The 16,473-nt window shown below is 45.4% G+C and overlaps 1 protein-coding gene across 3 annotated transcripts in view; it reads right to left on the reverse strand.

Annotated features, from left to right (window-relative positions):
• Positions 1 to 6,991: 6,991 nt before the first annotated feature.
• LOC109904268 (KH domain-containing, RNA-binding, signal transduction-associated protein 1-like) overlaps positions 6,992 to 16,473 on the reverse strand; it is a 32,641-nt gene continuing 23,159 nt past the window's right edge. Inside the window, exons 7-11 of one of the 3 annotated variants that reach the window (XR_004202913.1) lie at positions 16,160 to 16,227; positions 15,543 to 15,601; positions 15,052 to 15,261; positions 12,738 to 12,842; positions 6,992 to 9,158 (exon numbers count right to left, since the gene is read on the reverse strand). Coding sequence is in view for 2 of the 3 variants with exons in the window: in XM_020501510.2 (XP_020357099.1) it covers positions 15,155 to 15,261; positions 15,543 to 15,601; positions 16,160 to 16,227 (234 nt within the window). In the remaining variant the exon portion in view is untranslated. Of the gene's footprint in view, positions 9,159 to 12,737; positions 12,843 to 13,880; positions 15,262 to 15,542; positions 15,602 to 16,159; positions 16,228 to 16,473 lie in introns of those variants that run through there. The other 2 variants (XM_020501510.2, XM_020501511.2) reach the window with 2 other exon arrangements.

Raw genomic sequence — 16,473 nt, forward strand, 5'->3', positions numbered from 1 at the left:
TTAGATGTAAAATTGCGCAACTAACACATGAAAATGGCAAAAATGACAACATTTATGACAGATTTCTTAAGATTCCTCCTGGGGATTTTGAGCAAGTGAAATAGGCATCAACATCTACAGTGTCTCATGAGGGTAAAACATTACGGGGGACAAAATATCATGAACCAAACACGGAATCGGGTCTGGAAACACACCTCCAAGACTGGACTCTTGTTTTTCAAAATAGACAACAGAAAAACACACGTGCCAATCGGCGCGTTCAGCGGCTCTTTTAACCAACCCTGTCCAAAAACCTTGAACCTTGACCTCAAAAACTTGACATTTGGAGCAACAGAACAATGCTGAGCAGGAGTCATCCCAGGGGGTGTCAGAAACGCAACGAAATTGAACCTTTGGAGGAACTTCGAAATGTGACGTTTGGAGAAACTACAGTGAGATAGTGAAAGCTTGTTGGCCTGGCCAACACAGGTCCACACCACACTAAAACAGGTACACACTAACACACCCTCACTAACACAGGTACACACTACAGTAACACAGGTCCACACTAACACATCCACACTAACACAGGTCCACACCACACTAACACAGGTACACACCACACTAACACAGGTACACACTAACACATCCTCACTAACACAGGTACACACCACACTAACACAGGTACACACTAACACATCCACACTAACACAGGTCCACACCACACTAACACAGGTACACACTAACACATCCTCACTAACACAGGTACACACCACACGAACACAGGTACACACTAACACATCCACACTAACACAGGTCCACACCACACTAACACAGGTACACACCACACTAACACAGGTACACACTAACACATCCACACTAACACAGGTACACACTAACACATCCACACTAACACAGGTCCACACCACACTAACACATCCTCACTAACACAGGTACACACCACACTAACACAGGTCCACACCAACACATCCACACTAACACAGGTCCACACCACACTAACACAGGTACGCACCACACTAACACAGGTACACACTAACACATCCACACTAACACAGGTACACACCACACTAACACAGGTACACACCACACTAACACAGGTACACACTAACACATCCACACTAACACAGGTACACACTACAGTAACACAGGTCCACACCACAGTAACACATCCTCACTAACACAGGTACACACCACACTAACACAGGTACACACCACACTAACACAGGTACACACTAACACATCCACACTAACACAGGTCCACACCACACTAACACAGGTACACACTAACACATCCTCACTAACACAGGTACACACCACACTAACACAGGTACACACTAACACATCCACACTAACACAGGTCCACACCACACTAACACAGGTACACACCACACTACAGGTACACACTAACACATCCACACTAACACAGGTCCACACCACACTAACACAGGTACACACCACACTAACACAGGTACACACTAACACATCCACACTAACACAGGTCCACACCACACTAACACAGGTACACACTAACACATCCTCACTAACACAGGTACACACCACACTAACACAGGTACACACTAACACATCCACACTAACACAGGTCCACACCACACTAACACAGGTACGCACCACACTAACACAGGTACACACTAACACATCCACACTAACACAGGTACACACCACACTAACACAGGTACACACCACACTAACACAGGTACACACTAACACATCCACACTAACACAGGTACACACTACAGTAACACAGGTCCACACCACAGTAACACATCCTCACTAACACAGGTACACACCACACTAACACAGGTACACACCACACTAACACAGGTACACACTAACACATCCACACTAACACAGGTCCACACCACACTAACACAGCTACACACTAACACATCCTCACTAACACAGGTACACACCACACTAACACAGGTCCACACCACACTAACACAGGTCCACACCACACTAACGCAGGTCCACGCCACACTAACACAGGTAAACACTAACACATCCTCACTAACACAGGTACACACTACATTAACACAGGTCCACACCACAGTAACACAGGTCCACACCACAGTAACACAGGTCCACACCACACTACAGGTCCACACCACACTAACACAGGTACACACTAACAAAGGTACACACTACAGTAACACAGGTCCACACCACAGTAACACAGGTACACACCACACTAACACAGGTCCACACCACAGTAACACAGGTCCACACCACAGTAACACAGGTCCACACCACAGTAACACAGGTCCACACTAACACAGGTCCACACCACAGTAACACAGGTCCACACCACAGTAACACAGGTACACACCACAGTAACACAGGTCCACACCACAGTAACACAGGTCCACACTAACACAGGTCCACACCACAGTAACACAGGTACACACTAACACAGGTCCACACCACAGTAACACAGGTCCACACCACAGTAACACAGGTCCACTCTAACACAGGTCCACACCACACTAACACAGGTCCACTAACACAGGTCCACACCACAGTAACACAGGTCCACACCACAGTAACACAGGTCCACACCACAGTAACACAGGTTCACACCACAGTAACACAGGTCCACACTAACACATCCTCACTAACACAGGTCCACACCACAGTAACACAGGTCCACACTACAGTAACACAGGTACACACTAACACAGGTCCACACCACAGTGACCCAGGTCCACACCACAGTAACACAGGTCCACTAACACAGGTCCACACCACAGTAACACAGGTCCACACTAACACAGGTCCACACCACAGTAACACAGGTCCACACCACAGTAACACAGGTCCACACCACAGTAACACAGGTCCACACCACAGTAACACAGGTCCACACCACAGTAACACAGGTCCACACCACAGTAACACAGGTCCACACCACAGTAACACAGGTCCACTAACACAGGTCCACACCACAGTAACACAGGTCCACACCACAGTAACACAGGTCCACACCACAGTAACACAGGTCCACACCACAGTAACACAGGTCCACACCACAGTAACACAGGTAAACTAACACAGGTCCACACCACAGTAACACAGGTCCACACCACAGTAACACAGGTCCACACCACAGTAACACAGGTCCACACCACAGTGACCCAGGTCCACACCACAGTGACCCAGGTCCACACCACAGTAACACAGGTACACTAACACAGGTCCACACCACAGTAACACAGGTCCACACTAACACAGGTCCACACCACAGTAACACAGGTACACTAACACAGGTCCACACCACAGTAACACAGGTCCACACCACAGTAACACAGGTCCACACCACAGTAACACAGGTCCACACTAACACAGGTCCACACCAACACAGGTCCACACCACAGTAACACAGGTCCACACCACAGTAACACAGGTCCACACCACAGTAACACAGGTACACACTAACACAGGTCCACACCACAGTGACCCAGGTCCACACCACAGTAACACAGGTCCACACTAACACAGGTCCACACTAACACATCCACACCAACACATGTCCACACCAACACAGGTCCACACTAACACAGGTCCACACTAACACATCCACACTAACACAGGTCCACACCAACACAGGTCCACACCAACACATGTCCACACCAACACATGTCCACACCAACACAGGTCCACACCACAGTAACACAGGTCCACTCCACAGTAACACAGGTCCACTCCACAGTAACACAGGTCCACTCCACAGTAACACAGGTCCACTCTAACACAGGTCCACACCACAGTAACACAGGTCCACACCACAGTAACACAGGTCCACACTAACACAGGTCCACACCAACACAGGTCCACACCACAGTAACACAGGTCCACACCACAGTAACACAGGTCCACACCACAGTAACACAGGTACACACTAACACAGGTCCACACCACAGTGACCCAGGTCCACACCACAGTAACACAGGTTCACACCACAGTAACACAGGTCCACACTAACACATCCTCACTAACACAGGTCCACACCACAGTAACACAGGTAAACTAACACAGGTCCACACCACAGTAACACAGGTCCACACCACAGTAACACAGGTCCACACCAACACAGGTCCACACCAACACATGTCCACACCAACACATGTCCACACCAACACATGTCCACACCAACACAGGTCCACACCAACACAGGTCCACACTAACACAGGTCCACACCAACACAGGTCCACACTAACACAGGTCCACACTAACACATCCACACTAACACAGGTCCACACCAACACAGGTCCACACCAACACATGTCCACACCAACACAGGTCCACACCAACACAGGTCCACACCAACACAGGTCCACACCAACACAGGTCCACACCAACACAGGTCCACACCAACACAGGTCCACACTAACACAGGTCCACACTAACACATCCACACCAACACATGTCCACACCAACACAGGTCCACACTAACACATCCACACTAACACAGGTCCACACCAACACATGTCCACACCAACACATGTCCACACCAACACAGGTCCACACCAACACAGGTCCACACCAACACATCCACACTAACACAGGTCCACACCAACACAGGTCCACACCAACACAGGTCCACACCAACACAGGTCCACACCAACACAGGTCCACACCAACACAGGTCCACACTAACACAGGTCCACACCAACACATCCACACTAAAACAGGTCCCCCCCCCCCTCCCTCCCTCCTTCCTTCCCTCCTCCCCCCTCCCTCCTTCCTTCCCTCCTCCCTTCCTTCCTTCCCTCCCTCCTCATCTTCCAGTTGTTACATGGAGACAGAGGACAGCTGCGTGTCAACTGGCAGCCTATTCCCTATACATTCGGCCTATGGGCACTAGTCAAAAGTTGTGCACTATAAAGAGAATAGGGAAGTCATTTGGGATGCTGATTAAGCCTCACATTGGGGACAGATTGATTAAAAAATGTGTTTAATACAGTAATGCACAGTTACTGTACTAACATTGTCAGCACACACACACACACACACACCCTACTCCAGGGAATTGACAGATGGCCATTAGTAGTAATTGGTAGAACTGACTGAATGAAGTAATAGAATAAGCAGGATAGACGGGAGTCAGGGGGAGAGGGGGAGAGCAGGAGAGAAAGGGATAGAGACAGGGGAGAAAGGAGGTAGGGAGAGAGTCAGGGGGAGAGCAGGAGAGAAAGGAGGTAGGGAGAGAGTCAGGGGGAGAGCAGGAGAGAAAGGAGGTAGGGAGAGAGTCAGGGGGAGAGCAGGAGAGAAAGGAGGTAGGGAGAGAGTCAGGGGGAGAGCAGGAGAGAAAGGAGGTAGGGAGAGAGTCAGGGGGAGAGCAGGAGAGAAAGGAGGTAGGGAGAGAGTCAGGGGGAGAGCTAGAGAGAAAGGAGGTAGGGAGAGAGTCAGGGGGAGAGCAGGAGAGAAAGGAGGTAGGGAGAGAGTCAGGGGGAGAGCAGGAGAGAAAGGAGGTAGGGACAGAGTCAGGGGGAGAGCAGGAGAGAAAGGAGGTAGGGAGAGAGTCAGGGGGAGAGCAGGAGAGAAAGGAGGTAGGGAGAGAGTCAGGGGGAGAGCAGGAGAGAAAGGAGGTAGGGAGAGAGTCAGGGGGAGAGCAGGAGAGAAAGGAGGTAGGGAGAGAGTCAGGGGGAGAGCAGGAGAGAAAGGAGGTAGGGAGAGAGTCAGGGTGAGAGCAGGAGAGAAAGGAGGTAGGGAGAGAGTCAGGGGGAGAGCAGGAGAGAAAGAAGGTAGGGAGAGAGTCTGGGGAGAGCAGGAGAGAAAGGGATGGAGACAGGGAAGAAAGGAGGTAGGGAGAGTCAGGGGGAGAGCAGGAGAGAAAGGGATGGAGACAGGGAAGAAAGGAGGTAGGAAGAGAGTCAGGGGGAGAGCAGGAGAGAAAGGAGGTAGGGAGAGAGTCAGGGGGAGAGCAGGAGAGAAAGGGATGGAGACAGGGAAGAAAGGAGGTAGGGAGAGAGTCAGGGGGAGAGCAGGAGAGAAAGGAGGTAGGGAGAGAGTCTGGGGAGAGCAGGAGAGAAAGGGGTGGAGACAGGGGAGACAGGAGAGAAAGGGGGGAGTCAGGAGAGAAAGGAGGTAGGGAGAGAGTCAGGGGGAAGCAGGAGAGAAATGGATGGAGACAGGAGAGAAAGGAGGTAGGGAGAGAGTACGAGAGAGAGACAGGAGAGAAAGGGATGGAGACAGGGGAGAAAGGAGGTAGGGAGGGAGTCTGGGGAGAACAGGAGAGAAAGGAGGAAGGAAGAGAGTACGAGAGACAGGAGAGAAAGGGAGGGAGTCAGGGGAGAAAGGAGGTAGGGAGGGAGTCTGGGGAGAACAGGAGAGAAAGGAGGAAGGAAGAGAGTACGAGAGACAGGAGAGAAAGGGAGGGAGTCAGGGGAGAACAGGAGAGAAAGGAGGAAGGAAGAGAGTACGAGAGACAGGAGAGAAAGGGAGGGAGTCAGGGGAGAACAGGAGAGACAGGAGAGAAAGGCGGGAGTCAGGGGAGAACAGGAGGAAGGGAGAGAGTACGAGAGACAGGAGAGAAGGGGGGGGGGGTCAGCGGAGGAGCCAGAGAGGTAGAGAGCAAATGCTGGTAACCTATCTCCCTCACACACACATCCCTCACAGCCAGATCTCACAGCATTATCAGACTTGGACGTTGAGCAAGCCAACATTTGTTGCGAAAGCTTTGCACATTTGAGCGGAAAGGACATGCAAATGCAGTTCACATTAGCATTTCATATCTTTAGGGCAACATAGGCTGGGTTATGCCAGGGATTGTCTGTTGTACGTGCGCGCGTGTGTGTGTGTGTGTGTGAGTGATATTCGGTGTGTGAACGAAGTTGGCGAGCAGCAGAGGACTCGAGCAGAACAGAAATAGGATTCACTCTTAGGGGCGTCTTGATTTCACAAGCACATAGCATAATTTACCCTGATATTTAAAACCATAAAGACAAAACATACATGGACACAGGCTGTATCTGTTAAAGAGTATAATTAACAATTAATGTGTTTATGGGGGGGGGGGGGGGGGCCTTGCAGAAAGTAAAAATGTGTTCAACCCTTCAAAGAAAATAAGACAACCAATTAAAGGGACATTTAAACCAATTTCACAGCTGGTTACAGCCTGGGTGGTCATTGTCATAGTACATTTCCATAACAATGAAGTTTCACTTACTACAAACTGTAAAAGGTCTTGGAAACTGTTCACATTACAAAACAATATAAAAGTGATTCATATCAAAAACAAAGTGCCTAGCAGTGAATAAGCAGTACGGTATCAAAACACCAGTCAAACAGACATCACAAGCATAGCTTCACAGTAGTGTCATAGCTTCACAGTAAAGTGTCATAGCTTCACAGTAGTGTCATAGCTTCACAGTAAAGTGTCATAGCTTCACAGTAAAGTGTCATAGCTTCACAGTAAAGTGTCATAGCTTCACAGTAAAGTGTCATAGCTTCACAGTAGTGTCATAGCTTCACAGTAAAGTGTCATAGCTTCACAGTAAAGTGTCATAGCTTCACAGTAAAGTGTCATAGCTTCACAGTAGTGTCATAGCTTCACAGTAGTGTCATAGCTTCACAGTAAAGTGTCATAGCTTCACAGTAGTGTCATAGCTTCACAGTAGTGTCATAGCTTCACAGTAAAGTGTCATAGCTTCACAGTAGTGTCATAGCTTCACAGTAAAGTGTCATAGCTTCACAGTAAAGTGTCATAGCTTCACAGTAGTGTCATAGCTTCACAGTAGTGTCATAGCTTCACAGTAAAGTGTCATAGCTTCACAGTAGTGTCATAGCTTCACAGTAGTGTCATAGCTTCACAGTAGTGTCATAGCTTCACAGTAAAGTGTCATAGCTTCACAGTAAAGTGTCATAGCTTCACAGTAAAGTGTCATAGCTTCACAGTAGTGTCATAGCTTCACAGTAGTGTCATAGCTTCACAGTAAAGTGTCATAGCTTCACAGTAAAGTGTCATAGCTTCACAGTAAGTGTCATAGCTTCACAGTAGTGTCATAGCTTCACAGTAAAGTGTCATAGCTTCACAGTAAAGTGTCATAGCTTCACAGTAGTGTCATAGCTTCACAGTAGTGTCATAGCTTCACAGTAAAGTGTCATAGCTTCACAGTAGTGTCATAGCTTCACAGTAAAGTGTCATAGCTTCACAGTAAAGTGTCATAGCTTCACAGTAAAGTGTCATAGCTTCACAGTAGTGTCATAGCTTCACAGTAAAGTCTCATAGCTTCACAGTAGTGTCATAGCTTCACAATAGTGTCATAGCTTCACAGTAGTGTCATAGCTTCACAGTAAAGTGTCATAGCTTCACAGTAGTGTCATAGCTTCACAGTAGTGTCATAGCTTCACAGTAAAGTGTCATAGCGTCACAGTAAAGTGTCATAGCTTCACAGTAGTGTCATAGCTTCACAGTAGTGTCATAGCTTCACAGTAGTGTCATAGCTTCACAGTAGTGTCATAGCTTCACAGTAAAGTGTCATAGCTTCACAGTAGTGTCATAGCTTCACAGTAGTGTCATAGCTTCACAGTAGTGTCATAGCTTCACAGTAAAGTGTCATAGCTTCACAGTAAAGTGTCATAGCTTCACAGTAGTGTCATAGCTTCACAGTAGTGTCATAGCTTCACAGTAAAGTGTCATAGCTTCACAGTAAAGTGTCATAGCTTCACAGTAAAGTGTCATAGCTTCACAGTAAAGTGTCATAGCTTCACAGTAAAGTGTCATAGCTTCACAGTAAAGTGTCATAGCTTCACAGTAAAGTGTCATAGCTTCACAGTAAAGTGTCATAGCTTCACAGTAGTGTCATAGCTTCACAGTAAAGTGTCATAGCTTCACAGTAAAGTGTCATAGCTTCACAGTAAAGTGTCATAGCTTCACATTCCAGAATCTTCTCCCCTCATCTAGATTCTAATACAGAGCCTCATAGAACCACCCCTCTTCTTTTTCTAGCGGGGCCAAGGCTCCCTTCTCTCTCCTCTGTAGGCTACATCTGCTCTCTGGTCCTCTGGGCAGCCTGCCCTCCTTCCAGACTGCTCTACCCCAGTATTGGTGCCCTCTACTGGGTCAGTTCTTCACTGTGGAGCCTGACGGCGATCCAGTGCTCTGTCAAGTAGAGCCCTGCGGCTCCTGCACCACCTCACTGCAGAGGGGAACAAAGAGAACACAACCAAACAATTATGTTAGCATTCATTCTTACAAGAACCAATCTACATTGATATATTCAACATGCCTCGAGGAAGGAGAACAAGAACCAATCTACATGAATATATTCAACATTCCACTCAAGTATTAGACTATTAGCTGACCAGGATCTTTATTGGCAGTATAAATGAGCATTGGATCAAGGCTGGAAGCCGTTACCTCTCCAAGAGGATGGTTGGTCATTCCTCCCCTCTACTTCAACAACAGCCATCTATCTGGCTATACCAGGAAGGGCTGAAGAACAGCTCGTTTAAAATCACCACCCACCTCTAAGAAAAACTAGCTTCGCAACATAGTTCTGATGTTATTGTCACTTTAAATTTTTACTGCTAGTATCCCTTTCCTGCAGGTTCAATTTCCTGTCACAACCCCCCAGGGCTCCATGGTTACTGTCCTGTCACAACCCCCCAGGGTTCCATGGTTACTGTCCTGTCACAACCCCCCAGGGCTCCATGGTTACTGTCCTGTCACAACCCCGCAGGGCTCCATGGTTACTGTCCTGTTAATACCCCCTAGGGCTCCATGGTTACATTCCTGTCACAACTCCTCAGGGTTCCATGGTTCCAGTCCTGTCACAACCCCCCAGGACGCCATGGTTCCGGTCCTGTCACAACCTCACAAATCTAGAATCTGTACATTCTCATTAGTCCTGTTCCCAAGGTAACAGCTGACACCAACTGAGCATACTCACTGACTGGGACTGGCTACTGGAGAACAGCTATTGGGGAAAGGGTCTATGAGAAAGCAGGTCTGCGTCCCAAATGGCCCCATTTTCCCTTAATATTGCACTACATAGGGAATAGGGTGGGACGCAGATCAAGTCCTGTTATCACTGCAGCATGATCCTTGGCTCTCCAGGGTGGTGCTACAAAATGTACCAAAAGCCCCAACTATAGTACAAGTGTAACACGCCAAATTGGCTGTGAAGGCTTGGGACCTAACCTCCACAAGAGCCTTATAAAAGAGAGAGACTTACAGGTTCTGACAGCGCCCAGTGTTGCGGACAGCGCCCAGTGTTGCGGACAGCGCGTAGGGTTCCGGACAGCGCGTAGGGTTCCGGACAGCGCGTAGGGTTCCGGACAGCGCGTAGGGTTCCGGACAGCGCGTAGGGTTCCGGACAGCGCGTAGGGTTCCGGACAGCGCGTAGGGTTCCGGACAGCGTAGGGTTCCGGACAGCGTAGGGTTCCGGACAGCGTAGGGTTCCGGACAGCGTAGGGTTCCGGACAGCGCAGGGTTCCGGACAGCGCGTAGGGTTCCGGACAGCGCGTAGGGTCCCGGACAGCGCGTAGGGTTCCGGACAGCGTGTATGGTTCTAGAAGTAACATGTGTATTGGTTTGTCAGCCACACACACTCCTGGAATGTGGAGTTTCAGTATCAGTATAGCTGACATTATGGCTATAAATCTGGACTTGTATTCATAGTGTCTCAGAGCAGGATTGCTGATCTAGGATCAGGTCCTTCCTGTCCATATTACTTAAGTATTCAGACCCTTTGCTATGAGACTCAAAATGGAGCTCAGGTGCATGCTGTTTCCATTGATCATCCTTGAGATGTTTCTACAACTTGATTGGAGTCCACCTGTGGTAAAATCAATCGATTGGACATGAATTGGAAAGGCACACAACTGTCAATATAAAAGGTCCCACAGTTGACAGTGCACGTCAACGCAAAAACCAAGCCATGAGGTCGAAGGAATTGTCCGTAGAGCTCCGAGACAGGATTGTGTCGAGGCACAGATCTGGGGAAAACAAAACCTTTCTGCAGCATCGAAGGTCCCCAAGAACACAATGGCCTCCATCATTCTTAAAACGGAAGAAGTTTGGAACCACCAAGACTCGTCCTAGATCTGGCCGCCCGGCCAAACTGACCAATCAGGGGAGAAGGGCCTTGGTCAGGGAGGTGACCAAGAACCCGATGGTCACTTTGAGCAAGGTACAGAGAGATCCTTGATGAAAACCTGCTCCAGAGCACTCAAAACCTCAGACTGGGGCGAAGGTTCACCTTCCAACAGGACAACGACCTCAAGCATACAGCCAAAACAACACAGGAGTGGCTTCGGGACAAGTCTGAATGTTCTTGTGTGACCCCGCCAGAGCCCGGACTTGAACCTGTCCAAACATCTCTGGAGAGACCTGGAGATAGCTGTACAGCGACGCTCCCCATCCAACTTCACAGAGCTTGAGAGGACCTGCAGAGAAGAATGAGAGAAACTCACCAAATACAGGTGTGCCAAGCTTGTAGCATCATACCCAAGAAGAATTGATGCTGTAATCATTGACAAAGGTGCTTCAACAAAGTACTGAGTAAAACATCTGTTTTAGGGTCTGAATACTTATGTTTTTTTATGTCTAAAAAACAGTTTTTGCTTTGTCATTACGAGGTATTGTTTGTAGATTGAGGGAACAAAACAATTTGATCAATTTTAGAATAAGGCTTTTAACATAACAAAATTTGGAAAAAGTCAAGAGGTCTGAATACTTTCCACTGTAGGAGCATCGTTATATCTCAGAGCTGTTTCCCAAAAACATTTTCATTCAATGTTGCACTTGAAAACGCTTGCAATCTAACGCCTGCCTCAGATCCTTCATAGATCAGCAAAGTATGTCGGTAGATGCTTCTCCCCCCCCCCACGTCATTTTGTTTCTTAAAAGTCTAAGTCGTTGGGGAGGGGGGGGTTCTAAGAAGGGTATTATGACTCGTATGTATGACCATAAAACAGTCGTTGGGGAGGGGGGGTTCTAAGAAGGGTATTATGACTCATATGTATGACCATAAAACAGTCGTTGGGGAGGGGGGGGGGGGTTTAAGAAGGGTATTATGACTCATATGTATGACCATAAAACATAGCAGTCAAACAGGGAAAATGGTTCCAATAGTTTTTCCACCATTCATTTTTCCCCATAGGTGATTTTAGAAACACTTAAAATATGGGCTGTGTTTCGTGTAGGCTTACCCTGGCATGACGTTCTGATAACCATGTAAAAACTCTCTCGGACAAGGAGACCTAGGCCTTTTTCAATCACATAGAAATACATGTTATGTTCAATCAGTTGAGTTCTATTTTTCTACTTGTAGGCTACCATCTGAAAATTGTCTCAATATATTTAACGATGTGTAAAGTGTGCAATCATGTGCCAGATCTGAGATTAGTGCATTGTAGGGCATAAGCATTAGAATAAGCCGCCTCAATATTTGTAGCCGTAGGTGGTAATACCTCTCTAGGAGCTCATGTTGAAATAACTATAATGTTAAGGCAAGATTTGAACGGAGAAACCTGATCCGAGAGCAACGCAACCTTTCTTTCCAGCCTATCAGCTCCAGCGATGTAATTAGCGACCGTTCTCTCTGCAAGGTGTTTTGGGAAACGAATGTTACATCTTCAGCCGTTGCAGGAAAGATGCATCGTTAAAAAAACACTTGTTTTAAATTCAAATGAAAAGTTTTAAATAAGCTTAAATTCCATCGATATCGAGAAACCAGACACTGGCAAAACCCCTTAGCGAATCAAATGCCTACCTGAGGTATGTATGGTATCATCTCTCCAGTAAGCCGACCTCTGATTGGTTCTCTCTCTCCAGTAAGCCACCCTCTGATTGGTCCATGACTGACTAATAGTTGGACCTGAGGGAAGAGACACACTAAATCCATAACCAATGGGAAAACACTAGTGGACAGTTCAGTTAAAAACCATGCAAAATGGACAGAGTAGTTGTAGTCATGCAATTCAAGCTTTAGTCCATTATGTTCTACGAAATATGTAAAACGTGTTACAGTATATATGCAAATGTTTACATAAATATCGCAAAGAAAAAGTATCAGCAGCTCAACTGGTTCAGAAGATATTGATAAAGATTCGGCTTTGCAGATTTTCATTTTAGCAAGAGTTGCATTATTAACACTATTGTAGGATATTTTGTTAGTACACAGAACATTTATTTGAGTAAATCTACAACTACAATAATATTGGAAGTGACTTTACTTTAGATTTTTTTTGTTGTTGTTGTTGACATGACTAGAATTCTTCTTTGACTAAAATTGCACGTATTTACCAGCAGCTTAATTCAATATATAAACACACTATCAAAAATGACACATTTAGGGTTAAGGTTACCTTTATAGTGGAACGATTACGGTTTAAACCATCCTCTCCATTGCACTGCCATTACTCTCTTTTCCTAAAGAAGCCACCGCGTCGGCCACTACACATGACATGTGAACATCGAGGTCAAACCCTGAAACCTAAGACTTCATATGGTTGGAGTCCAGTTCATTTATTAACAAGAGTCTTAGCAATGCATTTGTCATTACCGTCTACGACCACAGGTAAGATGGATTGAAAAAGTCTTTATACATACCCAAGGCACTCAATGCTTTAGAGCTTTAAAACACATTAGGAAGCTATCCAGGTTATTTTAGAGCTCTTACCTCTGGCTCCTTTTTAAAAAGTATAGAAAGAGAGAGAAAGAATAAGTTGTGTTGCTTTTTAAATAAAATCAATCAAGACATCATTTAGTATATGTTAAGGGCTACAATACAAATCATTTAAATTGAAAAAAAAAAAAAGAAGTGTTTTTGTTGTTGTAGAGAAATACAAATAACAACACCTCTAACTACCAGGCTGTTAAAGGTTATTTAAAAATATTCAAGAAATAAACCAAGTTACGGAAGTTTCATAGAAAAAACAAACTAAATCTTTATTGACAAACTGCTACAAAACATCTTCTGGGCAGATGTAGTAGTACCTATTTACACAAGCCTTACACATAGAGCCTAATGCATTTTTAATGGAGAGGGTACATATACCAGTGGCAGAATAGTGGATACGTACAGTTTGGACGTTTATTTTTAAGTATGTACAAAGACACCAGATTAATGAACTGCAGGATCCCTTCTCTGTGTAAAGAGAAAACCCATGTGGAGATTTTTGTCCCAATCCTTCATTGCGTCATTTTTTTTTTACATGCAGTTTATAGACTCAGATTCAACCAATAAGATCCTGTAGTAACACGTTGTTATTTCCATCTTTATCATCTAAGGCCATATTCCACTTCTAAGAAGTAGAATAACACAGAGACATAATAAAAATGTACTTAAAATGTTGAACAACTTTAATTAACAAATGAAGTATGTGAGGACAGTCCATCTCAACAGTGGTTATTAGGCCTATATTTCAAAACTCTAAAATGTACAATGACAAAATATCATTTATATAATCCCTGCTGCCTAAATCTAAATGGACAACTTTTAATTAAAAGACTATTTAAAACAAATGGGAATTATAAATCAAGAATAAATAAATCGCTGCTAGAAACATTAACATTTGTTTGTTTTTACTGTTTGACTTGATTTGACGTTTTTTTTGTTTGTTTACATAACTGAAACTGAATTTTCTTTTACTTCGCTATATTAAAACAGAATTTTGAAATGTAGCCTAAATGGGAATCTGCAACTGTCCCTTAACAAAGTATTTTTTTAACAAAATAATTAAAAATGGTTTTCTTAAGATGCTAACAAGTGGATAAGCAGTCTCCCAACTCCACTCGAAATGAGTTTAAATCCAAAATTTAAAAAAATTTAAAATAAAAATGTACGGTCAACAATGCAAAAAAAAAGCCAAGGGAGAGATATGGTCTGAGATAAAAACTGATTAACTAAAACTTCAAACCAAACTAAAATACAGTTATATTCTCTAACCCATCTAAAAAAATGTTTTAGGGTTGCTCTGAATGAAATATCAAACCAGCTTCAATCAGTCAAGATCCTCATTTTCTGTTTGTAAAAGTCCATCGTAGTAGAAAATACCAAACCAAAAACAAAAACGGACAATTACTTTTTTCGAGGGTTGCTTAGAGCGAGAGCTGCCGTGGTAGACAGGTTGGTTGGTTGTCAGGGCAACTCGTTAGCGTTGGTCGCTAGGCGCTGTCATGGTGAGTTCAGTATTGTCTATAGGGGTGTTCTCGGTAAGGGCCCTTAGCCGCTCTGGAAGGTGGGGCCTTCCCCGCCGGTGCCGCTCTCTGGGCTCCGTTCCAGTCATCCTGGGCTAGAAGGGTGAACCAGACAGAACAGAGGGACAAAAACAGAAATGTCATTACAAAACGAACTTGCCTGTCATGTAGACATCTCCGACTAAAACACGATTTCCTTCCGTTTTCAACAAGGATGTATTGAACACGTGTTGTTGTCGGCATTATGCATGAAATTTACCGACTACAGAACCAAATGTTGGCACATGCTGAGAGCATATAATCAAGCGAGAAAACAGATTCCCCTCTCCATAAAGGGTGAGAGGTTCGGCTTGAGAGTGGAGTAGTAATGTCTTACCGTAGGGTTCATATGCCTCCTGTACCTCTCCATGTCCGTAGTCGTAGTATTCTGGCTCTCTAAGAGAAGAACAGAGGAGAAAGAACATTTCAAATAGCAGCACACCAAGGTAGCAGGCTAAACAAGCTAACCAGGTAGGTTGCTAACTAGCTCATCAAGCTAACCAGGTAGGTCGCTAACTAGCTAACCAGATATGCCGCTAACTAGCTTAAACAGCTAGCCAGAAACACAAGCTAGCCAGCAAACCAAGCAAACCAGCTGTCATCTTTGAGTTACATTTCATTCATAAAATCACTTAATATGTAAATAGTATAGCTTTAATAACAGATGTTAGCCAAGCGATAACCTAGTCACAGTTAGCTGAAACAGCAGCCCATATCTTCCTCCGATTAACACGTAGACTTAAAATAATTCACCCAAAGGAAAGTTAATCCATATGAACTCAAACATATATTTCAGTCCCTACAGTCCCCATAACTCAATAATCCAGTTTGTAAGTAGGGTAAGTGCAACCGTGAAGAGCAAGGAGGTGAGAGAGCAAGACCATGCGCGAGTGTGTATGCGCTAGTGTGTGTGTGTTGTTGTTTGTTGCCAATAGAGAGAGATGGGTGACTCACGCCTGTGGTTGACTGTAGTAATTGTCGTATGACTCGTACGCTGGCTCTGTGTAGCCCTCATCATAAGCCTAGTGAGAAGGGGAGAGCGAGAGAGAGAGACAGAAAGAGTGGGAGGGGGTCAGAAAAGAGTAGCAGAGAGAGAGAGTAAAAATAAACATAAAGGCCTTTATTTGATCCTTGACCTGTGAACTGATGATGATGCAAGATGGCGCGGACAGATGGGGCAGCTCTGCTTCTAGTTCCTAAGCAACAACTATTTATCTTTTTTGTTTGGTATTTCTTACATTATTAGCCCAATGTGTTATTACATACAG

The sequence above is a fragment of the Oncorhynchus kisutch genome, linkage group LG14, assembly GCF_002021735.2.
Source record: "Oncorhynchus kisutch isolate 150728-3 linkage group LG14, Okis_V2, whole genome shotgun sequence".
NCBI lineage: Eukaryota > Metazoa > Chordata > Actinopteri > Salmoniformes > Salmonidae > Oncorhynchus > Oncorhynchus kisutch.